Source organism: Onychostoma macrolepis, chromosome 18, assembly GCF_012432095.1.
Source record: "Onychostoma macrolepis isolate SWU-2019 chromosome 18, ASM1243209v1, whole genome shotgun sequence".
NCBI lineage: Eukaryota > Metazoa > Chordata > Actinopteri > Cypriniformes > Cyprinidae > Onychostoma > Onychostoma macrolepis.
Window position 1 is genome coordinate 24903130 of NC_081172.1, and position 24385 is coordinate 24927514.

A 24385-nucleotide genomic window follows, 5' to 3' on the forward strand; every position below is an offset into this window, starting at 1 on the left:
TTACCTGCACGCCATATGCATTAACCAATGTCAGAGAACTGTGAACATGCAAAAATTATACTTAATTATTAAAATATTTATTTTAAAATCTCATTGTCATTGATTATGATTTCACTTTTTTAACTTTAGTTAGTGTGTAATGTTGCTGTTTGAGCATAACAACATCTGCAAAGTTACGATGCTCAAAGTTCAAAGCAAAGGGAGATATTGTCTTTTACAGAACTGCTGATTGACCAGCCCTTTAAAGTAAATATATTAGGTGAAAGAGGTTCAGATGCCAAAAAGTTTAAGAATGTCTGCAAATAAGAAATAATGAGAATTTGTGCATTTTAATGACAAATGCCTTTCAATAATACATAATAAATGGTTAAATAACCTACTGAGTGATCATTCAAATAAAAATGAATGTGTTCATCAGTAGTTGAGGCAATGTTGAAACACTTCTTAAACCTGAAATGATTTTGGTAAATCCATTGGTCAAATGCTGTGTCGCCACCTGACTTATGACTAGTCTATGTGTGAATGTCCACAAAACTGCACTTTCTGAGTGTATATAAGCGGTAGACTATTTTAGAAAGGAAAATTTAAAAGATAAAAAATAGGAATTAGAGAGAATCAATAAATTATGAATCAATCAAATCATGTAATCAATAAAAAAGTAACTGTAGTCTGATTATGAGTATTTTAAAATGTAATTTACTCTAATTACAAGTACTTAATTTTTGGAATCTGATTACGTAATCCAGATTACATTTAATCAGTTACTACCCAGCTCTGTCAGCTGATTAATCACTGAACACAAGGTTTTATATTCTCTAAAGCAATCAAACTAAATTAAAATTACACAGAAAACCGTAGGCTACACTGAACACACTAAAATGGCATGGGAGTGATTTTGTCCACCCACTCTAAGCTGTGATTCTAAATAAAGACCACTAGATGGCATAGTGCAACTGTTAATATTGAACCTGTGCCTAGTGTGTCAAGCAAAGACACTTCAATCACAAGAGGTTTTGCAAATCAGACCTTATTTGGCTAAGCAGGTTAGATCTCTACATGTTTTGGCTGAAATGCACTTGGTACTCTTCCTGTTTGTCATTGTACATAGTTAGTTGTGACTAAAAACCAAAGACAAATTATGATAAATGTCAATCATTGATTGGTGGGCTCTTACTAAGATAATATTTTTTAAAACATGAGAAAGTGTGTTAAATCAGATGAGTGAGTGTGTAAATCATAAGACTTCATATATCCTCATATGTTTTGTGCTTCAAAAGAAAAAAAAAAAAAAAAATGAAAGCCAGCTCGATCCTCTGAACATTCATTTGTTCTTTCATGCAAGAAACCTCTATTCCATCAATCACCCATGACCTGTGTGCTATTATCTAATAATGGGAAAAGACAGTGGAGAGTTTTGTAATGAGGCTTGAACCCCTGGGAGAGATGAAATTTAATAGAGATTAAACATGGTAAGAGTCAGCTGATATTCACTTGAGTCAAACTCAATTATTGCTAACTAAATAGTGGAAAGACAAACTAGAGCGTTCAACAAATTGTTTAAAAATGAGCATTAAATTTTGAATTTTGTGTGTTCTTGGGCAAAACTTGATGATCATGTTGTCCACCAAGATTTAAGATCCAAAGATCATCTTGTGCTTCAGTGGAAACAAGAAAATCACATGCCTGGCCAATGTCAAACATTTGCTTAGTTAAAAATAATGCTGAATCTTATGAATATTTCATCATTTTAAAGTTTTTTCCTGGTTTCAGAAATCAACATTTTTACATAATTTAGATTCTAAATCCTATTCTCAAAGTGGTCTCTGCATGTATGTTATATTAAAATTTATATAATATTAATTCTATACAATTATTTAATCTCATATAATTATTTAGTAATAAAAAAAGACAAAAAGGAACCTTTTAATTGATAACTTTATACAACTAATTTGCTATTTAAGCCTATAAAGCTGGTGAAATAGCTTAATTTCATGTCAACAGCTCCTTTAGATACTTATTTTACCCGCTGTATATTATGTAAACAAAAACGTTTATTTTGGATGTCATTCATCGCGATTAATCGTGTGACAGCGCTACTTTAAATTCATTTCATTAAGTAAGTTCAAGTATATTTTCCAAGTGTACTTTATGTAGAAAGTATACTAATTTTCAAGGCACTATTCTTGTAGTGGCTGAGTAAATTGGCCCACTTTTTAGTGTATGTGTACTTTAAGTGTAACAGTAGTAAACTTTGAGTATACTAATCTAATTCTAGTTTTACATGTTTGCAACTATACAAGCTCAATATAGCACACTTTGAAGAATACTGTCAGTGAACTACTAGTAGTTTTATACTGCAAGTATAATTGTAGGTTTTTCTTTATGCAAATGTAACATTTATCATTTACATTTGTGCATAGGCTATTATTTTTGCACTTTATGCTATTCAACAAAATGTGGAAACAAATGTGGCTATGTTAAATCTTCAAGTCAGCAGGAAATCAAAACATTCTATTTTTTATGTTTTTGAATGAGTGCTTATGTGCCAACCTAGCAACTGCCATTCAGATGAATGTGAATTCTGATGGATAGTTTTTCCCAGGTATTATACACCTCATTGGTATGCATGAAATGCCCAAAAGGACCTTTCACATTCACCAAAATGTGCACTACAGGTGCATCTCAATAAATTAGAATATCGTGGAAAAGTTCATTTATTTCAGTAATTCAACTCAAATTGTGAAACTCATGTATTAAATAAATTCAGTGCACACAGACTGAAGTAGTTCAAGTCTTTGGTTCTTTTAATTGTGATGATTTTGGCTCACATTTAACAAAAACCCACCAATTCACTATCTCAACAAATTAGAATACTTTATAAGACCAATAAAAAAAAAAATAAACATTTTTAGTGAATTGCTGGCCTTCTGGAAAGTATGTTCATTTACTGTATATGTACTCAATACTTGGTAGGGGCTCCTTTTGCTTTAATTACTGCCTCAATTCGGCGTGGCATGGAGGTGATCAGTTTGTGGCACTGCTGAGGTGGTATGGAAGCCCAGGTTTCTTTGACAGTGGTCTTCAGCTCATCTGCGTTTTTTGGTCTCTTGTTTTTCATTTTCCTCTTGACAATACCTCATAGATTCTCTACGGGGTTCAGGTCTGGTGAGTTTGCTGGCCAGTCAAGCACACCAACACTATGGTCATTTAACCAACTGTTGGTGCTTTTGGCAGTGTGGGCAGGTGCCAAATCCTGCTGGAAAATGAAATCAGCATCTTTAAAAAGCTGGTCAGCAGAAGGAAGCATGAAGTACTCCAAAATTTCTTGGTAAATGGGTGCGGTGACTTTGGTTTTCAAAAAACACAATGGACCAACACCAGCAGATGACATTGCACCCCAAATCATCACAGACTGTGGAAACTTAACACTGGACTTCAAGCAACTTGGGCTATGAGCTTCTCCACCCTTCCTCCAGACTCTAGGACCTTGGTTTCCAAATGAAATACAAAACTTGCTCTCATCTGAAAAGAGGACTTTGGACCACTGGGCAGCAGTCCAGTTCTTCTTCTCTTTAGCCCAGGTAAGACGCCTCTGACGTTGGTCTGTGGTTCAGGAGTGGCTTAACAAGAGGAATACTTCAACTGTAGTCAAATTCCTTGACATGTCTGTGTGTGGTGGCTCTTGATGCCTTGACCCCAGCCTCAGTCCATTCCTTGTGAAGTTCACCCAAATTCTTGAATCGATTTTGCTTGACAATCCTCATAAGGCTGCAGTTCTCTCGGTTGGTTGTGCATCTTTTTCTTCCACACTTTTTCCTTCCAATCAACTTTCTGTTAACATGCTTGGATACAGCACTCTGTGAACAGCCAGCTTCTTTGGCAATGAATGTTTGTGGCTTACCCTCCTTGTGAAGGGTGTCAATGATTGTCTTCTGGACAACTGTCAGATCAGCAGTCTTCCCCATGATTGTGTAGCCTAGTGAACCAAACTGAGAGACCATTTTGAAGGCTCAGGAAACCTTTGTAGGTGTTTTGAGTTGATTAGCTGATTGACATGTGACCATATTCTAATTTGTTGAGATAGTGAATTGGTGGGTTTTTGTTAAGTGTGAGCTAAAATCATCACAATTAAAAGAACCAAAGACTTAAACTGCTTCGGTATGTGTGCATTGCATTGATTTAATACACGAGTTTCACAATTTGAGTTGAATTACTGAAATAAATGAACTTTTCCACGACATTCTAATTTATTGAGATGCACCTGTATATATCATAACACACTTCACACTGTCACAAATCCGGTTCATGGTCTGCCGTCCACTCGCCATCAGAGGTCGCCCTTCCTTCATATTGACTCTTTAACCACACAGACTGTTGCATGTCACTCATACAGTTCCCATCATCCATTGCACTGATTGCACATACACAGCTGAATGCACTGATCACAGAGCTGTCACTAATCACACGCTCACATAAGAGCTATTACACACACTATATAACACCCACTCAGATCCTGTTCAGATCGTTGAGTATTGTTTTGCGTTTAGCACTCTCTTAGTGTTAGCTACTTCACTCTTAGAAGAGATTGAACCTTCAGAGTTCAAAAAAGAACTTTAAAGTGCAAATATGAACTTCTAGCTATCAAAAAGTTCAAAGTTGAACTTAAAGGTTCTATAATAATCCACTGGTTATTTAGCAGTTATTTGTTGAACCTTTGTTGTGGTAAAAGGTTCATATTAGAACCTAGCATAGTTAAGGTTCTTTCATGAACCTTTTCTAAGATGTACTGTAAAGACTAGACTGAGTACAGTTAGAACACCATTTGCTTGTTACATTAGTAAATTATTAATTCACAAACTCAGTATTAATGAATTTACTCTTATTCCGTTACTAATTGTGATGTCAGATGCAGTTGTGGCCTCCATAAGTTCAACCAAAATGTTTAGGCCTCGAGTTGATACAATGTGTTTCGTCTGTGCCCCATGCACCTCACATATTTCTAAATTGCACAATAACCTTTAGGACACCATGTTGTTGTCAATTTTTAGAACACAAATTAAAAATCACAAAAATCAAAGTTCAGTTTTATGTTCATAAATGAACAAGAAGCTATTTTGTGTTAAATTGAGAGGGTGAAATTCTTACCCCTAAAAATAAACTTTAGGTCACACTTTATATTAGGTGGCCTTAACTACTATGTACTTACATCAAAAAAATAAGTACAATGTACTTATTGTGTTCATATTGTATTGCAAAACACATTTGCTACTATTGAGGTGGGATACGGGTAAGGCTAGGGGCAGGTTAAGTGGTATGGATAGGTTTAAGGGTGGGTTAAGGTGTAAGGGATTGGTCAACAGTGTAATTATAAATGTACTTACATAAATTAATTACAGATGTAATTACATATAGGTATTTTTAAAAATATAAGTACAATGTAAAAACATGTATGTACACAATAAGTGCATTGTACCAAATTATTAATTTAAATGTAAGTACATATTAGTTAAGGCCGCCTAATAAAGTGGGACCAAACTTTATATTCAATAGGCTATCTTCATATTTTACACCTGTGCGTCCTTTAACATTTCACATTCAACCTTCAAATCTCAGAAAGCCTACTAATTCAGCTCAGAACAAAACAAGTGACAAAAGTGAATTATTATTTTAAATGAATCTGGTTGGCAAACACCTTTTAGACATGATCAGGTTGGGCACGTGTTTATATTATTGAGGAACACCATTATGTCATTCTGTAACACTCCTTCAAATGTGAAGCAAATCTATGTGTTGTGTAAGGTTTCATCAGCAATATTATTTTTCTTATTAGTTTTATTATTGTTGTTGTTTTTATCATTATCATTATTATACTATTATTATTACTATTTTGATTATATTGTTTCGATTTTGAGAATAAAAACAAACAAAACAAAAACATTTAAACCAGGCGAGGGTTTCTGGGCTTGGTGCGTAACGCAACGCAACGCAAAGCACTGAAACTGTTTCGCGTGAGGTCAGAGGTCGCGCGGAAAAACCGTTACTAACAAACATTCAAGCGCAAGCAGCGGCACTCAGTGGAGCAGCACGAAAATCTGAGGTAAGACAACAAAACCTTTCAAATAAACTATGATCTTTTTGAAAAGCTATGAAAATAACACCTACGTAATGTCATAATTGTGTGTTTCATAATGAATAAATGACGATGGGCCGCAGAATTGTAGAAAAATTAAGTACAAACGATGTTAATGTGGCCACAATATTAAGTCAGTTTACCGGTCCAGAGTTAATTATTCCACATATGCCATGGTTACTACACCTGAAGACCTTTTCTCAGATGTTTTATTTCAAGATATTCTTATTTTTAGCCTGCTTACCAGAGCACTCGTGTATTGATTATTTTCACCAACAGAGGGCGCTGCGAGCTACATTGAGTGCTTGGTCACGTGCCACTACTTCATTCGTGAGGAACCTGGACGACAGACGCTATTATCATCAATTCTCAAAAGAGACACCATTGTCCCTATCGAGGTAGTATGTTGAATTAAAATAATACTGTTTGTATGTACTTTATAACTGCCTTTATAACTATAATTTCATGACTCCTGTTGTTTTAACAGACTGAAATTGATGGAGATATTTTAATGAACCTAACTGAGACTACGAAAGCTTAAATATTACCAAAAATGAAGGATTAAGTTAAATTCATAAGATTACAAGAAAACTTAAAGACTGAGATGCCAGCAAGACCTCTAGTTACTACTCTACGGGTTTAAAAATTTGTGGGCACATTTATGCTACTAATTATTGTTAACTATTATAACTGTTGCCGTCTAGTCGATGCTACGGAGCTCTGAGAACCAGAACGACTAGACACAGGACCAGTTTCTTCCATCAGGCTAATTATTTAATGGGATGTATGGAAGAACTTAGCGACTTTAAAATTTTCTCACATTTATGCATTTGGTTGACATTGTTATTACAAAGCAACTTTCAGTGCATTCCCACTTTTAATGGGATGCTCGGTTAGGTGTAATGGTCAGGTCAGGTGTCTGCATATGTTTAGCCGAACTATATTGTGATCTTTGCAAATCATTGAGCTGTTTTTACCATACTAACATGCACCTTTCTGCAAACTTTTTTTGTAGGACTTCTTATTGATATTTCACCTGGATCAATCTCAAGACAACATATTGCTTGTTTGTAGCAACATATTGTAGCAATAAAAAAAAAGACTTGAGAGAAGAGATTTTTTTTTCTTTGAAAGGACAAAGCAAACAAGATAAAAAATAATTCAAGGTCTGTTTGATTAGATGTTTACATATACATGGTAATTTCCACAATGCAGTAAGTTTATAATTTTAGAGAATGATGAGGCTAAAAATGTTTTTCTCTATTTTCAGGTATGCAACAGGCGAACACAACAAGATGTCTTCAGCCCTTGTTACCAAATACCAGTTCTTGAGAGTAAAGACTGGCAGAGGATGTGCTTAAAAACAAATTCCAAAAGAGAAAGATCACCTTTGATTAATGTTGAAGAAATAAATTAAATTTGCTGCAGGTTCAGCAAAGAAAACAGATCATTTTACCAGGAGTCCATCAAAAATATGGCAGCCATTGTAGAGGTAGGTTTGCTAAAATAAAGTGACACTTCGATATTTACATTTCTATTATCAAGTGAGAATGTTTCATGAATATGTTTATTTTTCTATTATTTATTTATTTTGTAGATGGATGATCTATCTGGCCAAGATTTGTATCAAAAGAGGCCAAGGCCAGTAGGGGTAAGTGTCACAGACAGAGTCTGGTGGCACAGACAGTGATCAACGAGTGCCAAAGAAGAGCAGTTGGAGTAGATATTGTTACTGAGTTGAATGAAGAAAAACAAATCTGCGTTGGTTTTGCACACAAAGGTAATAAATCACTGATTTACATGAACAGTAATGCTAAGAATCACAATTATCAGAAACATAGTATGCCATATTCAATTTAACACATTTTATATTTAAGGTCTCAATTTTTGCTGCTGTCCTGCTGTTTCCACTTCTATTAAAGGAGAGTCAGAGATCTCTTCATGTCATCAGTGAGGTGAGTGCATTTGGAACAGTGTATCCATAATATTTAAATCTATATTTTTTTCTTTTTCAACCCCTTTTCCTGGTTATGATTTCTTCTAAACATTTGTTTATGGGGTTATTCTGTGAAACGGTTTGTGTCCGTGCATGTTCCACAGTAACAGCAGCAAGAATGAATAAAGGGGAATATTCAAACAAAAATTTAAATTCTGTCATAATTTACTCACCTTCATGTTGTTTCAAACTTGTATGACTTTCTTTTGTTTTGTGAAAGAAATTTTCAAGAATGTCACTGAAAATCATTGACATGTCTGGACCCCAGTGATTTTTATCATATGGACATTCTTTAACATTCTTAAAAATATCTTATTTTGTGTTCTGCAGAAGAAAAAGGGTTGTTTGGAACAACATCAGGGAGAGTAAATGATGACAAAATATCCCTTTAATGGGTCATATACTTTTGATTACAATTTGTTATATTTAGAATTAACTGTTTTCTCACTGATGTCAACTTATAATATTAGTAACGGACTCTTGCAACCAAAAAACTCATAATGTAGTTTTTCATGACTACTTGCCACCCTCTCTATTATCTTAATTATGTTGATAATACAGATTACACTGCCTCATCTTTCTTTTCAAAGCCTCTTTTACATTGACAGGTTAAAAAATAGTCATTTATTACTGATTTATTACTGACTCATTTTTTAATCTTAATTTAAAAAAAAATTATAATAATTCACTTTAACTGCTAAATATTGTTATAGTATAACATTATTTTCTCCTTGTTTAGGAACCACATACACCCAACACGGTGCTGTTTATAAAGGAACGTGCCTTGAATGCAGAGTCTCTTTTAGAAATAACGATGGAAGGGGAGGAGGAGGTCTGAGAAGTAGACGATGTGAACACAGCTCTACACTTCATCTTCAACACTGAATATGCTTCAAAGTTCAGAGACACCCTGACATTCATTGAAAACTGTTTAATATATCATAATGCCAAAACCAATATGCCAGCCACAATGGCCATTTTTTTTTTATTAAATTAATGTATATGTATATAAATGCATGATGTTGATTGTTGTTTATTTATTAATGTGTTTGTTGGTTTGTTTGTAACACATATTTATGTTTGATTGTTGTTTATTTATTTATTTATGTGTTTGTAACACATTTATGTTTGATTGTTGTTTATTTATTTATGTGTTTGTTGTTTTTTTTGTAACACATTTATGTTTGATTGTTGTTTATTTATTTGTGTGTTTGTTGGTTTGTTTGTAATACATATTTATGTATTAAACAGTTTGTGGACAATCACAGTGTTCTGTCTATATAGTGAAATTGGATTAGTAATGTATAATAATAATAATAATTTTATTGCTATCTAGAAAAAGGTTAAAAAAGGAACCCATGAGGGTCATTAATGCACCTTTAAGTGAAGGTTCCAATTAGAACCTTTTCAAAAAGGTTCAAAAATGAACCTTTAATGTTCCTCCACAGTTGCAATCTCCAGGAACCTCAAAAGGTTCATTTTTGAACCTTCTCTTCTAAGACTGCAAGCCTTGTTTAGTCTCCTGTATTGTTCTGCGTGTATCACTCTCCTAGTGATAGCTGCCTTACGGAGCCTTGTTCTAGTTTAGTCTAGTCTTTTCGTATTGCCTTGTTTCCTGATTCCTGCCTGTGTATCTTGGATTAACCCTTTGCCTGCTGTTTTGGACTCTGTCTGTACCTCGTCTGGACTATTGCTTGTGTTTTTGGATTACTCTTCTTGTCAAGCCCTCTGGATTTTGTTCGCCGATCGATGACCTACGCAAGCCCTAGGAATATTCTTGTTTTTTGTCCGTGCCATACCTGTTTGCTAGTGTTTCGACCCTGCCTGTATTTGTTGACCACGTCTGTCAATAAAAAAGCTTGCACATGGATCCGCACGCCTCGCGCTTCTGTCACTCTGTTACACACCACAATGCAAAGCACCTGACTTGACGCTATCTTAAATCTTGTTAAATGATGCACAGTATATACTTTATGAATTGTGCTGTAACATTTAATACAGTAGTATTTCAAACATATTTCAACAAGTATGCAAATACATTTAAACTTTATGAAAATACTTTTATTATTTACAGTTGCGCATATTATTTTTGCACTTTAAATATGCATTGCGGGAAAAAAAAAATATGTCAGTGTATTGGCTTTGGTATTGGGTATTTTAATGTACACATTCTACAAATTAACTACATCAACAACAGGTGAATGTTCCCTATAGTCAGTTCTATCTGCAAGCACCTTTCTGATGGACTGGCCATCCATCCAAGGACTCCCTGACCTGAAATGCTGGTTTAGAGGATGGGTAGACAGACATACTTAAAGTGCAAAAATAACGGTTATATAATAATAATATATAATAATATAAATGGTTAACTATAGGTATGATTTAGGTTAAAGAAAATAAAAAATAAATAAATTAGCGTTCAATAGCAGTATAGTTGCAAGAATCACTTATGTATCCTACCAGTTGTGTCCTCAAAATGTATTATTGTAAGGTACACAGTATAGGCCTACTTTTCTACACATTTTAGTCCCAAGCATACATAAAAGCATACTACTAGTACATTGATGTTATAGCCTACTTTACTTCGAAAGCATACTTCAATTTTCTTAATAAATTTACTTAAGGCCTACCTCTTTATTTTTGAAAGGGTATTCTCACTAGCCTATATCATAGGCCTATGGGCCATAAAAGTCTGATGTATCAAAACATATGCAAACTTTATATATATATATATATATATATATGTCATTTATTTTATTTTTTTGTGTGTGTAAAGGTACAATAAACTGACTTCACTAACGGTTCAATTATCTGACTTTTATTTTATATTTCATGCTTTACTGGTTAATCCAGTTTAGCATTAAAACACATTTCAGACATGGGTTTCACTTTACTTTGATGGTCCCTTTAACACATTCTATTGACTATAAGTAATGTTGCACCTACATTTCTACTAACTCTCATTAGAGTGTTAGTAGTGTATTAGTTGACTGATAGGGTTAGAGTTAGATTAAGTTGACAAGTTCTTGCAAAGTTACTTATAGTCAGTAGAAAATCTGTTGGGAGACCAACACAATAAGGAGTTAGTAGATACGATACAGACAGTCTACTAATACTCTTATGAGAGTTTGTTGACATATAGTTGCAACATTACTTAGTGTCAACAGAATGTTCAAAAGGGACCATCAAAATAAAGTGTTACACAGACATGAACAAAAGTGGGCCACGATTGACGAGATAAAGCTAAGTGGGTTAAATTCAAGCGTTGCTGCGGTAACGAGTTCAAGCCAGTGCCGCGGGGCGGAAGTGACGTCTAGCCTGGGGGCGGGACGAGCTGTTGTTGGGACACATGACTTAGAGGCTGTCCTCCTGCATTTGTTTTGACAAGCAGAGATAGAGAGAGCGAGAGCGAAAGAGAGAGAGAGAGAGACGGAGAACATGAGCTTTGTCCCTGCTGATCATTTAATCTTCGAGATATCGTTTAGACAGCTCGAACAGTTCGGTTTGGGGTTTGTCATCGCTAGGTTTTGGCAGTCGCTTCATGTAGACAGTTTGCTGAGCTAGTTAATTTAGTCCTTCCGTCTCCAGTGTTTTTATGGGGAGGGTTTATGATCTAGTGGTCGAAAAGGGGGTTTAGAGCTATGAGCCACTTCTTGTCGGCTGAAGTCAGACTCATCACAGCCACGTAACATTTCTCCAGGAGGAGATGGTGTTGGTGGTTCTTTGGTAGTGTCTGATCTGCCTGTCCGTAGGGTTGGTGATGATGATCCAGGGGATCCCGATGCGTATCATGTGGCTTTAATTTGAGCAGATCAGTGGCACTTGAGAGACTGGTGTGTTGGCACTGGAGCTCGTTTGGCATCGGCAATGAGGCGACAGGCAGCGGAGGTTTGGGATATTTAGCTAGATCGAGACGAGAGATGATCATTGCATGCTTATTTAGGTTGAACGCTGGTGGTGCTTTGATGGACTAGTTCATCAGACCGCTGCACTTTAACTTACAGTCGCGTATAGATCTGCGTTTGATCTTACAGCTCTAAGATCATTGATATCCGAATGGCTTTGTGCCAGATCGATAGCTAACCGATGTCTAAGGGACGAGTTTTAAAGTCTAAACAAAGATCTGAAGACGGAAGACGGACCGCAGGCATCCTGGAGGGGATCACGGTGTCTGTGACCAACATGAAACCTGACAGAGGTAGATTTAAAAAAAGAGAAAATGCGTGATTGCATGAGTGTTTGAATGCCATCGGTCTGTGGCTCGTGACGTCACGGCGCTGCAGTGTGTTTGTTTCATTGTTTCATGCATGTGCTTTGATAATGTTCAGATGCTGTATTGCAACACTGTTTTTTTGTCGCTTTCTGAAGGGAACAAAGCGTCCCAGATCAGCTGTATGTTGTGTTTGTGTTTTTTTCCGCTGGCATACACACGACCCTTCACACTCTTTAGAATTGTCCACTCTATTATATAAGAGCGTGCTCTATATTTACTACAGTTACTGTAACACTATTGTACATACACGTTTATTTATGTTACGTGTTGATGTTTTGGGGAGGTGCAGATTTATTTTTGTTGGATGTGGGTTTGTTTTGGTTGGGTATGGGTATGCCTCCTTTGTTGGGGTTGGGGTATGGGTTTGTTTTGGTCACTTTTTTGTTAGGTACATATTTGTTTTTGTTGAGTATTTTGGTTTATGTTGTGTACATGTGTGTGTTCTTTGGATATGGGCTTGTTTTAGTTGGCTACGGGTTTGTTTTTTGGGGTTTAGTTCAGTTAAAGCAAAAACATTATGTCAGTAACATTCTTCGGAAAGAAATAACTCTGGAATGAACAGCTGAAAAAGTGACTAGCGTTACTCTAGTGACCAGGCATTCAGCCTTGATTTGCATGACATTACCTGTCCTCACTCCCTCCCCCAGGCATGTCAACACTTTGTCCCTCTTCTTTCAGATAACAAAAGGTAAGAAATGTATCACATACCGCCCTCAGAGGGAACACTTTTTTTTTTTTTTTTAAGTAACTGCCCATTTTAAGATAGCTAGATGATGGACCATCTAACTGCTGTACTTTTCTAAGCTTCCATGTTTGGACAAGCTGAAGACATGTTTAGATGTAATTTGGCCCCTGTGACTGTGGTTTGCCCTACTGCCACTGCCAATTTACAAAAGCCAACAAACAGGCCTGACTAGCCAGATATATTTTTGTTGGAACACAAGTTTGTTACAAAAAATAAACTTTAAATTGGAATGAGCTGGTTGCATTCCTTAGGTGCCTTCAGAGTAATTTCCTTCATTTGGATTTCTCCTCATGGATTAGAGACCTCTGGGTTTGTCTGGCTCTTAGAGTGAGAATTGATTACCATCATAGGACTGTTATGGAGTAGATATGACATCCCTTCTGTGCTATTGTTATTTGGAACATACTGTTCCACTGATGGAAATAGCAGGTTGTTCACTTCCACTAGCGTTCTCTTGCTTTCTTTCCTCTTTACACTGGAACTTAAAACAATGTACCAAACTTATTCCATATTATTTGGAATACCTCTTTAAAGAGCTGTCTTTTTTGAGCAGGGATTCTGAGATTCTCTCTTGTTTCTGGCACTAGGGTGACACTCACAATAAACTCAGACATGTAACAGGATCATGTGGCTTCCTTTGGACTCTATTGCAGCTGAAAATCAATTTGTCTGGAGCTGACACCAATAAACATCACTTGTTTGACCTGTAAACAAATGCATTTTCTTTTTTTATCTTTGCTCAACATTATTGATTCAGCACTGATCTTTGGTGGTTTTGATCAGTCAGGTGATTTGATTGTTAAAGGCATAGCTAACCCAAAAAATGTTGTCACTCACTGTTTCTTTTGTGAAACACATCGGTTTTGAAGATTATTAATTCTGCTATTATGAAAGTGGATTTTATTTATAATTTTTTTTTGAGAAAGTCTCCGAAACAGATTTCGGAAAATTTCTTGGGTGGGTTATTAGTTTAATACTCTAAGCACTTTTTTTAAGAGATAATGCTGGACCTTAACTGTGATTTTAAAATCCATTCCATCTCATACAAGAGCTTAATGGTATAAATTATTCAGATGAGCATCCTGAGATTTCTTTTTACTCTATGTTTGTGTGATATAAAAGTTTTTTGATCCATGATGTCATGAGGTGGAAAGCTGCTTGTAGATCCAGGAACTTAAGCATGTTCTGTGGAGAAATGATGTCATATTTATGTCAGAGTTCTGGAATAACCAGTTGGAGCAGGCCTGCTGCAGTCAGCTGGGAGAGTTTGGAGTGTCTCGCCTTGAAGTCGAACAGCTGTTGGTTACAACACAGTTTCCCTAGAGCTGGGCAGTGCAGGGATGTGTGTATACACCCTATGCAATGGGAAATTAGGTTTGTTAATAGTTGCTAGTTTGCAGATTGTTTGCTTCTTTGTTTTGGCTTACCAGGTATTTGATTATCACCAACCAGTTTTGAAATCCTTCATAAGAGTAATAGCATTGTTTGAAAAGTTTGTAGGCAGGTTTCGCTAGAAGCCAAAGGATACATGACAAATCTAAATGTAGAAAACTTGTTCAGGGACCTGTACCATGATGGTAGATGAACAAATTCAGAGTTACAGGATTAGTTTCCGGTTGACAAAACCAAACCACTCCGCTTTGTTGGTACCATGATGCTGATCATCAACTTTCTTTGTTAATTCAGGCTGAGTTTGTGGAGCACGTGCGCATGAGTGTGTGACATCACTGGCAAACAGCCAATCACGAGCCTTGCTTAATGGTTAACTGTTTTGCTAAAGGTTAAGAGATTGAAGAATATGATTAATTTAAATACATTTACAATGAAAAAAGTACTTGTTCACGAAAGAGGACAAATAAAAGAAATAATCTTGCTTTATCAGTGCAGTCACAAGTGAAACTTGTTAAATTAGTTTATATAGGTGGAAATATACAGCGATAAAGACTCAAACATGTAAGGTCACGTAGTCATTTTTAATGCATTATCTATTGATTCTACAATTTATTTACATACGATCTGTATTAACATTCACTTAAAATAAATGATTTATAATAACTGTTAAACTAAAATTGTTTGTGTGTAATGGATTAATAATAATATAAATCACATAATTATATAAATCATATATTAAAAGCAGACAATTTTACTGGTTTTGTACTAGTGTACTAGTGACCTTTAATTTGGAGCAAGATAAACTGGGGGAATGACTTTTTTTTTTTTTTTGTCAGACATGTGTCATTTTGCTCGCATCTGATTGGTCCAATTTCAGTTTAAGATCTCTAACTCAGAACATAACCTGCCCCGGAGCAGGTTAGCTGTGGAGTGTAAGTTACAATGGCAATGAATGCAGCTAAAATCCAAGCCACTTTCATGGTGCCTAAAACCCCGGATTGGTGCAAACTAAACTTAAATTTACCTGGCTAGCCAGCTAATCCGGCTTCATGGTACAGGCCCCAGGTCACATTCCAACCAAAAAAGAGATTATATTTTGCATTAAGAAAAGAAGCATCATTGTATGTTATAAATTGTGACGTTATTGGAAAATGTCAATTCAGCACCAGTAGCTGCACCAAACAACAATATTATTATTATTATTATTATTATAACAAACATAACATTTGAAAATTGGACCAAAACATTCAAGACTTTGTACTTGAATGGCTTTTATGAAGAGTCCCCATGAAACATTAGGAATGGCATAATCTAATTAAAACTTCATTGAGGTAGAAGCAATATAGTTTAAGTTTGGTGCAAAATATGCATATATATATATATATATATATATATATATACACACACACACAGTATCTCACAGAAGCGAGTCACCCCTCACATTTTTGTAAATATTTTATTATATCTTTTCATGTGACAACACTGAAGAAATGACACTTTGCTACAATGTAAAGTAGTGAGTGTACAGCTTGTGTAACAGTGTAAATTTGCTGTTCCCTCAAAATAACTCAACACACAGCCATTAATGTCTAAACCGCTGGCCACAAAAGTGAGTACACCCCTAAGTGAAAATGTCCAAAGTGTCAATATTTTGTGTGGCCACCATTATTTTCCAGCACTGCCTTAACCCTCCTGGACATGGAGTTCACCAGAGCTTCACAGGTTGCCACTGGAGTCCTCTTCCACTCCTCCATGACGACATCACAGAGCTGGTGGATGTTAGAGACCTTGCGCTCCTCCACCGTCCGTTTGAGGATGCCCCACAGATGCTCAATAGGGTTTAGGTCTGGAGACATGCTTGGCCAGTCCATCACCTTTACCCTCAGCTTCTTTAGCAAGGCAGTGGTCGTCTTGGATGTTGGAATACTGCCCTGCGGCCCAGTCTCCGAAGGGAGGGGATCATGCTCTGCTTCATTGTCACAGTACATGTTGGCATTCATGGTTCCCTCAATGAACTGTAGCTCCCCAGTGCCGGCAGCACTCATGCAGCCCCAGACCATGACACTCCCACCACCATGCTTGACTGTAGGCAAGACATACCTGTCTTTGTACTCCTCACCTGGCTGCTGCCACACACGCTTGACACCATCTGAACCAAATAAGTTTATCTTGGTCTCATCAGACCACAGGACATGGTTCCAGTAATCCATGTCCTTAGTCTGCTTGTCTTCAGCAAACTGTTTGCTGGCTTTCTTGTGCATCATCTTTAGAAGAGGCTTCCTTCTGGGACGACAGCCATGCAGACCAATTTGATGCAGTGTGCGGCGTATGGTCTGAGCACTGACAGGCTGACCCCCACCCCTTCAACCTCTGCAGCAATGCTGGCAGCACTCATACGTCTATTTCCCAAACACAACCTCTGGATATGACGCTGAGCATGTGCACTCAACTTCTTTGGTCGACCATGGCGAGGCCTGTTCTGAGTGGAACCTGTCCTGTTAAGCCGCTGTATGCTCTTGGCCACCATGCTGCAGCTCAGTTTCAGGGTCTTGGCAATCTTCTTATAGCCTACGCCATCTTTATGTAGAGCAACAATTCTTTTTTCAGATCCTCAGAGAGTTCTTTGCCATGAGGTGCCATGTTGAACTTCCAGTGACCAGTATATGAGAGTGAGAGCGATAACACCAAATTTAACACACCTGCTCCCCATTCACACCTGAGACCTTGTAACACTAACGAGTCACATGACACCGGGGAGAGAAAATGGCTAATTGGGCCCAATTTGGACATTTTCACTTAGGGGTGTACTCACTTTTGTGGCCAGCGGTTTAGACATTAATGGCTGTGTGTTGAGTTATTTTGAGGGGACAGCAAATTTACACTGCTATACAAGCTGTACACTCACTACTTTACATTGTAGAAAAGTGTAATTTTTTTTCTTCAAAAGTAGTCATTTCTTCTAGTGTTGTCACATGAATAGTTATAATAAAATATTTACAAAAATGTGAGGGGTGTACTCACTTCTGTGAGATACTGTGTATGTATGTGTATGTGTGTGTGTGTGTGTATATATATAAAATATACACGCACAGACATTTAGTTATTTTAAAAGCATATCAAAGCCAAATTGATTTACATAAATCATGGTGCAGGAGAGTAGGCATTCCCTGCCAAGGTCTTTTAGCCAATTTGCTTGCCATGACTGATTGTTGGAATTTTCCTCACAGCATTCTGGGTAATGTAGTTTTTCAACACAAATACTACAGTTAAACACGATTCTTTAAAAAATAAGTTGAAATAATGTGAACTTCAACAAAAGCATATACCATCAATTTGACAACCTTGGCACTCACAACACACATCTCTTTAAAGGTTTTAAGTTAAAAAATATTGTTAATAAAAATTACCCTTTGGAGATAATGAGTAGAATTTTTATTTCTAAGGACCTGACTGTTGCAGTCTGTGCAATATTAATATCTAAATTAGTGGCAGTGCAATAAATTATTTTTTTTTTGCATTGCATTACAGTAAATTAATTGTGTTATCGTAATGCAAATAATGTCACAAAGAAAATATATATATATATATATATATATATATATATATATATATATATATATATATATATATATATATATATATATATTAAATGCTTCTTTTCTTTTAGCAAAATATAAATATCAGAACCTTTGTTGTTTTTTTAATTTTAGGTGAAATATGATTAACAGATTTTGTGAGATTGACCCAAGTGAGGCATATTTCTGCTTACTTACGTAACCTCTCTTTCACATGACCATTTGCTCTTTCAGCTGGGGGGCAGGCAGGCGCGATGACATCAGTTCCTGTGTGGCTGTGATCTTTAGTGACGACCACTATGGTTCTGTTCAGCTCACTCTGACTGCATGAAGGGCAGGGTCAGAAAAGTCAAAACTGTTTCTAGACCAGTGCTCTAACTCAAATAGCTGCACGCACAGAAGACCCAGCGTGAAGAGAGGGGGCCATCTGGACCTGTAGCTTTTCTCTCTGTTGGTGTAAACACTCACTGTGGGCGTTTCTATTATTGGAATGTGTACAAGCTGTATACGTAAACACAACCCGACCACACCTGAGCACCTCGAGTGAGCTAATAACTCAGCTTGTTGGTCCTGTATGGACAGAAGAGCAGCTATGCAAATAAAACAAGTGGAATCTCATTTGCATTTGCAATGGCATCTTGTTTGCATTTTTGAGTTCTGTCATGAATAACATAACTTTTGAGAAATGCTGGACCCGTCACACTTGCTACTAAGTGTCTAGCAGTGCTGATATGATCATATACTTTGATTCTTTTTAACACAATATTGTATCAGTATATTAGATCCAAGAATTCACTTATTTTTAGTTATGTCTGCATTCACAGTGTACATAATGAAGACGCAGGTTTTCTAAACAAACATAAAATCTAAAAAAACAAAGACTGATGACACAAACTGAGTCTCTGTTGGATGTGTTGGGTCATTTTTGTGTATTTGCTGCAGTCCAATTATGATACCACGATGCCTCATAGTATGAATCATAACACATGTCATGATGAGTATAGTATTATATGGTGGTTGGAAAAAACCCAGCCCTATTTTTTGTCATTCACTTTTTTTATATTGGGATGTATGCATGAGATATGCATTGGTCATCAGCCAGTCATGTATATATAATTGCACATGCTAATTTCTTTTATTTTTACTTTTAATTGACATTTTCCATCATCTAATGCTCACTTAAAGTTAATCTTTAAAAGCACTAATAATTTAATGACACTGTTAAATGTAGTCTTAGCAAATCTCATAATGAATATACATTTTCATACTGGAGATTAATGTTGTGAAGCTTAAATTCACATGTAGCTTTTAAATGATTGGTGTAGATTTGAAATGAGTTTTTAACTTATTGGTATTGGCCAGAATTTTAATATCACTAAATAATATAATAATAAAAAAAAAAACTGTGGTGGGGTTTACGATAACCACAACGCAATACATTAATGCATTTAAAACCCCAAGAAATGTTTTTGTGAGTTCAGTTTTCCAAAATAAAAAATGTATTTCCAAAATAAAAAAGAAATTGGCTTTTTTAGACCTTATATCACAGTCTGAACTATTATTTGTTACTTACTCTTACTATTTAAATGGAGGATGTATTTGTGGGAGGGACATTGTCATTCTAGATAGGATTTGGTGGTCAAAAAGTTATGTACAACCAAACAAAATAATCAATATTTGTGGTCCATTTTGGAAAAAGACTGCGCTTTTGGCATGCATATATCTGCTAAAAGTCTGTTTGTAAACTTTTAGGACTACATAAGCATATAGATGATATTAAATCTAACAGACATGGATTAAACGCCACAAAACCCTTTTCAAATTGGTTTTCAAGGGTCCTTAAAAGCTCTCAACCTTTTATTAACCTGAAAAACATGGCAAACCCTTCATTATGGTCTGAACATGACATCTGCATTTAAATAAAGCAGTATTTTGAAAAGCTGTGCAGAGAATCAGTTTAATGTTCATTTTTCAGCTCAGTGAGCGCTTTTTGGTAAACATCTTTGGTTTACGATGAGCTTTTCCACCGTCTGCTGCGCCTCTGTTGCTCTCATTTGAAATAAGCTGGCGTGAAGCAGATGGGGGGAGCATATTAAGAGAAAGTGTGAGGTTGTCTTTGAGGCATCCTGAAATTCATCTGTGATGAGCTCTTGTGAGTTCAAAACATTGCCTTAGATCTGCTGGATTAGATAATAACAGGCTCATACTTTACTGCTATTAATTGTGTCTCTAAGCGTAAAGCCACTCTGGACAACTACATGGGACAGTTGTTTTTTTCTCATGGGCTGGGAATGGGATGCACGCTAAGGTGGAATTATGGGTTATCTTTGTACACCGGCAAGGACAAATGCATGTGAAGGCAAGTTGTGTAACAGCTTGTAACATATTGTTTTTTCACACTTGATTTCTCTGATGATTGGTGACCCATATTGGAATACATTAGATAAGCGCTGTTACAGTTAATTTGCTCTTACTCTACAGCAGCGTTCTGTTTCTTTGTGGTAACATTAATACATGATTTAATCGATCAATAAGCTTTTGTGGCTGAGCATTTCATATCTGAATTCCAGCAGAAATGTTTACTGCAGAAATCTCAATTCTCTTCAGAAAAGAACAAAGAAGTACCATGGACACAGTATCATGATATTAGCATGGTTTTTATCTAATATCTTTTTATAGACAGCAATGACCTGCATCTTATGTAAATGGAACAGTCATCAAAAGCTAAAATGAGCAGTGTTTATGTTTTTCTAGGACTGGAAAAGACTCTTTGTGGTGTTAAAGTTACATTATATGTTCATATTATGATGAACCTTAAAAAATATATTTTTGTAAATAAAGATTATTGGAGTTCATTTTACAAGAACGTATTTGTTTTTCTACTTGAAATTTGTTTAATGTGTGTAATTATGTTTAATTGTTGAGTGAAAATTCTACACCAAGTGTTTTTTTGAAGGTTTTAAATGAGACTCCTTTGTCAGACTCAAGCTAAATATCTCACTTACTCTCCATATACTTTGTCCACACAAGCTACAAGAACAGAAATTGACCAGTCTTTTGTATTTTTTCTGTCCTGAGATTCAGTGGAGGCTTATGATGAGGTTTTTGTGGTAAATATAGACCTCTAAACCTGTCCTGTCACTGAACACAGATTGTGATTCCCTCGGTCACACGTTTGCTTCACTGTCTTGGCTGTTTTTCTCTCATACTGTGGACCTGAGGGTATATCAGTCCCCTCTTTCTCAAATTACCAACAAATTATCATCCTCTGATAGTCAGTGCTGCAAAACACCGTAAAAGCAGATCTGCACGGCTCTGTTCACAGTCACAGTGTTTACATTTCCTCTGTTGCTATTGACGACAAGGATCAGTTGCACTGGTGGCCTGGTTTGTCCGCATCTCAAATACTCCGTGACACACAAACTCACTCCAATCAGCTGATCAAGTGCTGTGGAAAATATACTCACACGCTCCCTTGTGACAATGGGTCTCTTTAAGCGTGCCAAGTTATGGCAGGATGTTTCAACACAAAGCATAAATGTGGACATGTTTTAGCCAATAGCTTTGATTGTAGTTTCTGTTTTTGGCACATATTAGATGTCTAACCCAGTGCTTTGTGGCTTTAATATTAGATAGGCTGTTAATTATTTGATGTGCTGGTTTAGTTAACCTGAAGTCCTTTCTAAGTCAACACGAAATCAGAATTGAACATATTTACTTTCATGATACATGTTCCTGTAGTTGTGAATCATTCATTTATGCTTTTCCAAAGAATATATTGTTTAATCTTTCAACAAATGTCTTCCCCTCTAAAACACCCAGGCCAAGCAAGCTATTGGTTAATGTTAATTTATATATTTATAGTTTATACGTTAATTTAATAGCGGTTAATGTTAATGAATGCTATAATAGCAAATAACACCAGATTTTAAAAATAACTGCCATTTGGGATGTTTTGAGATGCTTTAACAAAAAGCTTTCTCAAAAGTAGAAACTTTCCATGATCCAGTCAGTTCCCAGTGGATAAAACAGACCCCCACCCTGCACTTTTTGCATTTGAAGAATATCCTGTTTCTGTCACGTTACCTAAGTAAAATAGGTCAAATGCCATTTCATGTTGACTTTAAAGCCAAAACTTTTTAAAGACCAAGTTTCAAAACTGATCATTATTTGTTTTTATTTCCTTTTAATGTCGATTTAAGTGCAGATTTTAGAGGGTCATAGTTCAGTTGTCACTGTTGGTGAAACAGGCTTCTGTTTTTCATAGCTGCAGGAAGCATGTGTGTGTCTGAGGACAGGTGTGTGTGCTCTGCTGTAAAGCTCATTGTAAGCAGACAGGTGGCTGATGGGTCCTGCAGGCTGTTTAAGGGTTGAGTTCAGGAATTTGGTGTGTTTTTTTTTGAGCTCATTCTGATTTGGGGCATGTTTGACCTGCAAAACTCCAGGGTTTCACTGTGGGCCCCTGCTACAGTTCAGATTTTGTCATGCTGGTGCTGCTGATCAGCATTTGTTAGTCATTAAACGGGATCTCCAAGCCCTCTGAAGAGGTTTCATATAAGGTTTCCTATAGGGTGGGGAAAGTAATGGTAATAGCCAATTATATAACCAATACAATTGACCCTTCGCAAAGATCCGCCCCCCTTAGTTACTGTCGCTATGTCCGACAAGCTATGGCATTCCCACCCCACACATCATGTTTTCACAGTGAAAAATATATTGCGGAGCAAAGAAGACACTGACAGTGTGTAGACTGACAAGACAGAGCAGGTTACTTTTGATATGAAACAGTCTCAGCAGTCTCAGTCTTTTTTTTTTTAATTAAGAAATTCAAACAATAAATACCATTTTGTGGTTCTTTAATGTATTGTGACGAATCGCTGTAGCTAGCGAGTTGATAACTGTTTAGCTTTGGGTAAAACGCAGCACTTATCACTGTCACTTTTTACCTGGCTGTCCAATCAATGGAGGAGGGGCGGGACAAATACTACACCGTCCGTTTTACACACAAATTACTCTATTAGTTTACCATATTTGATGTGCTTTAGTGTTTATACTATTTGAATTAAAACCTGTTATTTCATCATATGATGGGATAATTTCTCTTAAGAATACTTGGATTGAATTTTAGATTACTTATTACATTCATACAGATTACGTTTACAATGTTTTATGAAACTTTTGAATGTAATGGACGTTCAGTGGAAAGACAGAAATCTCTGAGGTTTCATTAAAAAAATATCTTCATTGTTCTAGAATTACACGAGGGTGACTAAATAGTGACAGAATTTAAATTTTTGGTATGCTATCGTTTTAACTGTGAAGTCGAGATCCAAACTATATTTAGGGAGCAGAATGTGATTTTATTGATTTTTTTTTTTTTTTTTTTTGACATACGCAGCCACCTAGCAACCACCTAGAGCACCTCAGCAACTGCTTAGGATCCACCACTTACATTCTGTTTGGAAATTATCAGCATTTCAGTGTCTTTTTTGGGTTTAGGTTACTTAAGCCCAACGACTTCAACCGTTTCATCACTCCCCTTGCATTTATCAGTCACACAATGATGTCTGTGTCATCCTCCCCAGGCACTCTTTGCCTCATACCCCACAGCTTTTGTGTGTTTTCTTTTGTCTGGGTTTTGTTGTTGCCAGTAAGTGTGTTGTTGATTGATCCTGTTACATACCCAGCGCATGAAAGATGTGATTCATTGTGGTATCTCACACAAGCCCTAAGACTGTGACGCTTGTCTCCAGTGTCTCTTTCTCACCTCACGTTTTTGCTCTATCCCTCATTCTTTTCCACATGACAGGGTCACGCATCCACTCAAACTCTGAATGAATGAACAAGTTCTCACGAAAGTGTCTTTGAATACCACAGCTGGCCTCACTGACTCAAGGTTAATGTCTGAAAACAGATAAAAGCAGTGTAATATATAATAGAGTTCAAATGTAGTCAGATCGATGGTGTTTTACATGTATTACACATCACATGTTGTGGTGGAGGATTGTTTTTCAGATTCCTGCCTTTGTGGAGACCGTTATAGCCCTGGCAAAAGGCCATTACATGTGCTTACATTTTTCTATCCCTTAAAAGGATAGTTCACCCAAAAAAGAAATTGCCATCATTTGTTTACCTTTATGGCATGAATGTCTGTCTTCCGCAGAACACAAAAGGAAATGGTTTGAGTGATGTTTACACTGCTTTATACCATTTACTGTCAGGGACCAACTTAGACAACTTTTCTGGTGTGCTTTTTTATTTATTTTTTTTGTCC

At 36.3% G+C, this 24385-nt stretch overlaps 1 protein-coding gene and 1 long non-coding RNA gene across 3 annotated transcripts in view; both read left to right on the plus strand.

The window, feature by feature from the left end:
• The first annotated feature begins 6027 nt into the window (after positions 1–6027).
• LOC131524104 (uncharacterized) lies at positions 6028–9234 on the plus strand. 2 transcript variants are annotated; one of them, XR_009266918.1, is made up of 7 exons: positions 6028–6097; positions 6410–6528; positions 7146–7296; positions 7401–7622; positions 7728–7910; positions 8008–8085; positions 8866–9234. It is a non-coding gene; the product is annotated as an uncharacterized LOC131524104 (long non-coding RNA). The 2 variants fall into 2 exon arrangements; XR_009266919.1 differs by lacking the exon at positions 7146–7296.
• A 2275-nt stretch (positions 9235–11509) lies between these two features.
• Positions 11510–24385, plus strand: part of atosa (atos homolog A) — a 37292-nt gene continuing 24416 nt past the window's right edge. The window contains exon 1 of the mRNA XM_058750843.1: positions 11510–12324. Within this exon, the coding sequence (XP_058606826.1) occupies positions 12213–12324 (112 nt within the window). The 5' untranslated portion in view covers positions 11510–12212. The remainder of the gene's footprint in view (positions 12325–24385) is intronic.